Below are 6,143 nucleotides of genomic sequence, written 5' to 3' on the forward strand. Positions count from 1 at the left end.
CGAACTGTGTAGGTTGACGCATCATCCATTTCAAAGTGTGTCGCAGGAGGGGAGGAGGAGCAGAGACTCTGGCTGCAGGATCACTGGCAAGGCATGCTGGGGAGCTCACAGCAAGCTGGATGGTGCAAGAAACCCCCATCACACACAAAAGCAAGAGCTACTTTTTTGCAAGTTGTCTGCAAGGTCACTTACACCATTGTCCTTCTCACCATCACTGAGGTCAGAGGCGCTACAGGTGTTTCTGATTCTACTTTGGTACTAAGTCTCTGTTGAGGGCAGAGGAGGAAAAGACATTGTATCAGAGGGATGTTTACTCCAGTCTTCTTTGGGAAGGGAAAATCTGGTGGAAGGGATCTTTACAAATTGCTGAAGGGGCGTTTTGATGGAAAACCAATAACCTGCAAATCAAAACACTTCTAGCTGCAAATTGATTTTTTCTGTTGTAAGCCACTAAGATGCTAAACTTGGGCTTTTCAATGATTCGATGGAAACTGGTAATGATTTTCATGGAGTATAATATTTTTCATTATAATTAACAAATTTATTAAAAACCATGATTGATGGGAGGTTTTATGATTAGTCTGAGCACCATGTCAAGCTTTACTCTTAGGGATCAGTGACTTGTCCTGACAAATGAAGTATACTGGGATTTTCCGACAATAGGTCCAGGTGAAAGTTTTAATAAGACAATGCAAAGGTTTTTTTTCTCTCCAAACTCAGTTAAATACTCACCAGAGCTAATGTCAAAAATATGGGATCTGCAAATGCAGCTGTAATACTTCCCCCTTCTCCCTACTCTACTTTAATTTTGCAAATTTCTGTTTGTTTTTTTTGTTTATTTTTGTTAGCACAGGTGAGGCAGGTCACAGAGGAGTGATCTTGAGTCTCTTGGGAATCTCTTCATCTAATAGGAAACATGAATGTGTACTTTCCAGTGAAATGCCATACTCCTCAATTATTTTAACTGTCACCACTATAATCAGGGAAATTTGTTCATATAAGCTTTGGAGTGGCAGGGCAGAAATTGTCTCCCATGCTTGACCTGAGTTGGAAGGTGGCTTTTGTACAGAACAAAAGAAAGGTGAATGACAGAATATTAATGTCTCCAGACATTCATTTTCCTGCTGTATTCAGTGATGCTGAGGGAAAAGCAAACTGGGAGATCTCCCCACAGAAATGGGCTCTGCAGCTCATTCAGACACTGCTTCCCAGTCATGTCATTTATCCACTGCTTTAGGGAGAGTTTGAAAACAAGGCCAAATGTATGTGAACACAGCCATGAATTTGGAAAACTCTTCCCATTTAAGAAGAGAGATGAAGTTCTTGGGCTGGCACAGACAGGGCCTCATGTTCACCTGTACCAGTGCAGATATTTCCCTGTGAGGTACAGACCACAACTCGGAGGCTGTGACATCTCCTGGTACATTCTCACCTGTTCTTCTCCCTCCTTCTCTCCTTCAGGGAACAACGAAGTGTCAGTGACCGTAGGTGACAGCTCAGTGCTCGCCTGCCCTCTCAAATCAAATATAAATATGCTAACATGGAAAATATCCCAAGGCTGGAGGCCCCTGCAACTTGGGCTACAGGGCTGATACGAACACGACAGACAGAACAAACTGCAGTGACAGCATGAACTGGAAATTCAGACCAGATCTGGGTCCTGTGCTTGGGATACAGCAAGTGGGGATAGCCCAGGAGGGAAACTACATCTGTGAAGTTGTAACACCAGAAGGGAATTTCCACAGGATATACCACCTGACCGTGTGGGTAAGGGATTCCTTCCCTGTTTACAGTTCAGCAAAGGACCATGTCTGGGCCTGGACATACAAAACCGCTCTCCCCATGCACTGGGGAAACGTGGAGTAAGAAATGGAGCTTTTATTTAATTCAAGGAGAGTAAGCTTTAAATTAGGCATTAGGAAGAAATCCCGTACTGAGAGGATGGGGAAGCACTGCAATAGGCTGCCCAGAGAAGGTGTGGATGCCCCAGCTTGGAAGCGTTCACGGCCAGGCTGGATGGGGCTCTGATCAGCCTGGTCTGGTGGAAGATGTCCCTGCCCATCGCAGTGGGGTTGAAAGGAGATGATCTTTAAGGTCCCTTCCAACCTAAGCCATTCTGTAATTCTATCATTCTTGTTGGGATAAACCCATGCATTTCACTGAGAGTAGGTCTGGTCTCCCTTATCCTCATTTCCCAAAACTCTGCTTCCTTCTACTGTTCCCTTTTCCACTGTCTAGTTAGAAACAAGAGCTGTGAAGCAATTTCCCATATACTAACAGAGGATATGGAGAATGGCTGTGGTAAGGCTCACCTGAACATAGGAGAGTTGTCCAAAAGGAAAAAAAAGACAGGATCTTTCTCTCTTGTGAGTTGGATCCACATTGTTGCCATGGGATGGCACCTCCAACCCTATTCTCCTCTTTTCACTGCTTTCATTTTGGGTGGAGAAGAACTTCCCAGCCCAACTATTCAGACTAACTCCATGTGTCTCCCTTCCTGGTGCTTTGCAGTGCCCCCAAGGCTGAGCCTCTTCTGTGATGAGCACGGGAAGCCCGTGTGCGAGGCAGCGGCAGGGAAGCCGCTCTAGGTCTCGTGGCTCCTAGGGAACAACTCCTCCCTTGAGGAAGAAAGCCATGACAATGGGACAGTGACTGTTCTCAGAAGGTTGACAGCATGTAACACCAACGTGACTGACACAACCTGCATGGTGTTCCACCCAGCTGGGAGCTGGAGTGAGTCCATAGCCTGTTGTCCCTCAGATAAGCTTCCCTTTGTGCATTTACTGTTCAAAAGCCTGTTTAGCCCTCTGTTTATGCACTGAGCAAACATCAGTGGCACTGGCAGGATTGCAGCAGGAACTGTGCAGCTAAGTTTCCAGTGAGAAATTTGTTGGGAGGAGACAGGATAAACAGAAGTGCTGTCGGAACTGTAAAGCCCTTTGTGAAATTCTAGGAAAGGAGATGGATGCAGCAGTTTTCCCTCCCACCTCCAGGGCTGAATGGAAAGGCAGGATTATTCACAAGTTCATGACACACCAAGATGTCTGTGGTATGATCACCCAGATCTATGGATTGTAACCCAGTGGTGCCATTACATCTTGCTAATTGTTGGGTAACACATAGGTTGTGATAAGACTGAAAGGCAGCTTCCAGCTTCCAAAGACTGGTTGGTAGGGAGGCTTTAGGTGGTGAAGGCAGCTACCTTAGATTGTCCTCTGAGAAAAGCACAAAGAAAGCATTGTCCAGAAGATGAAATCCTGACGGAGGCACAAGGTAAATACAATCTTTGAGATGTACCTTAATGAGCAACTGTTTCTCTTTAGAGATTGGAAGCTTTCTTCACTGTGTCATCAGCCTTATGAGCCTCCTGGGCCTCTTCTTCCTGCAGGCTGTTTTTCGTCTCTACACCTTCTGTGGTAGCAGGTACATATGGAACATGGCAATCTCTGGTCATGCTCATGTGAGATCACAGACATAAAGCCTTATGGTATTTGTTTCTCTACCAAATAAAGAGGGGGAATTCTGTTTTTACACTCCTAGAAACCAAAAGTGCATTTCCACAACATTCTTCCTCCTGCTTAAGAGTATTGTCTTGTTTCCTAGGGCAATGAGAAACTAGTACCAAGCACAGCAGCTTCCATCTGCAGAAGTGTCTCAGCACTTAGCAGAGATGAAAGGAAGTCCCAGTATGTCTTAGCAATGTGGCATGCAGCAAGAACTCACTGGTACCAAATTGTTCAGGAGAAGGAAGCAAACATCTACAATGCAGCCATATGTGACTGTGCAGAAGCACGGCTGTAATCGCTCATGCAAGTTTCGCTCTTTTTTTAGAAGACCAAGTCTAACACATATGCAGTTGGAAATTAATTCTAATGTATAAACTGAGGTCATTCAATTTCAAATACTTTGTATCCTAGTATTTAAGTAGCATTTCTTACAGAATAAAATAAATCAACCTTCCCAGAATGGTCACACAGGACTGAAGGTAAAGTTGAGCAACTCTCACTTTTGCTATAAGAATTTTGAAGTGTCTCACAGAGAGAGAGAATAATTGAGCTTTGGCAGTTATTGCTACATAAAGCACAGAAATTATTACAGTCCTGAGATCTGTGTCACACTCTTTGCATAATCCAGAGAACTGCATCCCACAGAGAACAAGGTCTCTAATGTAATTTCTTGAAACATCTTATGGTCCTATCACAACGGAGCCCTTGAGTTTAATCTTTCATTTGATGACGTACAGCCGGGCCTAAGCCTCTGACCCATAGAAGAATACCTGTCTAAGGCTGAGTTAGGTTTGCTTGACAAATGTAGTGAGGAGGAGAGGGGAGAGAACAAAGAATTCCAAGGTGGAACATGATCTAGATCTTTGTTGTTCATTTGCTGCTTCTACCTGTGCCTGACCCCATCTCAAGCTTTGTGAGCCTCATTTTACATCTGAACCAGCTACTGCAGGCGTCAGGACCTAAACACCAGTAATAAAAAGATCATGCTTCTCAGTCTCAGCACACTAAGATTTGGAGTAGTTCTCTAGCTTTATACATAAGAAGAAACGCTATGTCACTTCACTCCTTCTCATGTGCAGGTTTTAATACCACCACCTTGCTGCCCCTCAGCCTCTCCTGGTGCAGCCCATAACCTGGTGTAAATCACTGCCTGGGGAGGTTTCTGCAGGACACTGGCGGGATACAGACAATGATTCTGCTGGCATAGCACCATGGAACTACTCCTTTCACTCTTACAGACCCAGCTCCATTCTATCCATCTGTTGTCACATACAGCTGTTTGGTTCCAACAGAGTCTGCATTCTGCAGAGCTGACATACAGTGTGAATGAACTCAGAGATAAGAGCTAGAAGAACAAACAATTCGGAAGCCAACAAAATTACTGTTAATTCTTTATGGTAACCTAACTACCCAAAGGCCAGCAAGCAGAAAACCACACTGACTTTAGCTGATTTGTAGCTCTCCTGGTATCTGAGTTTCCACAGTGCATGTCAACTGCCTGCCTGCTGCAAGCTGTACTCAGCTACATCTTATCTCTGCAGCAGCTCAGCAAGCCCTGAGCACTTGCACACAAACCTACGTGCACAGAGCTTCTCCACCAGCACCCTCGCTGTAGGGTAGGACCATCCACAAAGCCACAGCTCTGCTTGGCTCTTACTAAGTGTATTACAGACAAAGGGACTACGCAGAGGAGACTCATCTTCCTTTCCCCTCTTCATGAGATTCAGGGCAAGTCAAAATTTCAGAGGTACCAACATGGGTGTGACCTCAGTTAGCAACAGCCCACTGGTGTCCATGGTATTCAGGACATGTTCTTTTTAAGTTCTGTTTACTAGGTTTCTTTACCTTTTCTCCAATTTGGTCAGGTCTCCAGCCAAAAAGAAAAATATGTCACATCTTTAGTTGCAGTTTCCCATCAGGGATCAAAGAGACTTGCATACCAGAATCCACAGGGTTCTGTAACCAGCCTTGTGGTTACAAGGTTGGTTCCCTCCTTCTTTGGTTTACTCTCAAAGTCATCTCAAAATCCTTCTGCAGAGAGAGAGGATACAGCAATCTAAGCATTCTACAGCCCGAGTTTCAGCACAGTCTCCTGGACAACTACCAGAGCGACTAAGAACACTATCCTTTTTCTCACAGTACATTGGTCTTCTTAATGGTGTGTCCACTACATGCTAAGGACAAATTTGATTGAAATGTGCTGGATCGAGGTTATAGCTGCTACTGCTGTTCAGATATTAATCATCAGGCTCCTGTGCTTCCATGGGGCTTGTTTGCCTGAGGCTAGTGCTTATGAGTGATGGCTTTTTGCTTTCCCTGCTGGCTGTAGAGCTGTGCTGCCGATCACCTTACTCTGCTGATCCTGGGAACATTTGGATAATGGTATTGGTGATGCACCTGGGCTGGCAGGTGGCCAGGACATCGCTGCTGTTTCTGTGCTGTTGTGCTGGACAGGCTGGAATTCCAGTGTGAACTTGAGTCAAAGGGACTGTGACCTGTGGATGAGCCCACATGGGAGCAGGACACCCTGGGAGATGTTTGGCTTTATGGCGTTTGTCTTCCCAAGTCACTGTTACACGTGAGGAACCCTGCTTTCCTGGAGATGGCTGAACTCCTGCCTGCCATGGGAAGCAGTGA

The 6,143-nt window shown here is 45.2% G+C and overlaps 1 protein-coding gene across 1 annotated transcript; it reads left to right on the forward strand.

Moving 5' to 3' along the window:
• Window positions 1-3,834, forward strand: LOC116783455 (cell surface glycoprotein CD200 receptor 1-B-like). Its single transcript, XM_032681025.1, is given in 7 exon segments — window positions 1-235; window positions 1,462-1,549; window positions 1,551-1,763; window positions 2,165-2,169; window positions 2,512-2,760; window positions 3,324-3,423; window positions 3,604-3,834. Coding segments are annotated over 7 exon segments (813 nt in total). The 5' UTR covers window positions 1-93; the 3' UTR covers window positions 3,620-3,834.
• Window positions 3,835-6,143: the final 2,309 nt, after the last annotated feature.

Source organism: Chiroxiphia lanceolata, chromosome 2 (genome assembly GCF_009829145.1).
Source record: "Chiroxiphia lanceolata isolate bChiLan1 chromosome 2, bChiLan1.pri, whole genome shotgun sequence".
In the NCBI taxonomy this organism is placed as follows: domain Eukaryota; kingdom Metazoa; phylum Chordata; class Aves; order Passeriformes; family Pipridae; genus Chiroxiphia; species Chiroxiphia lanceolata.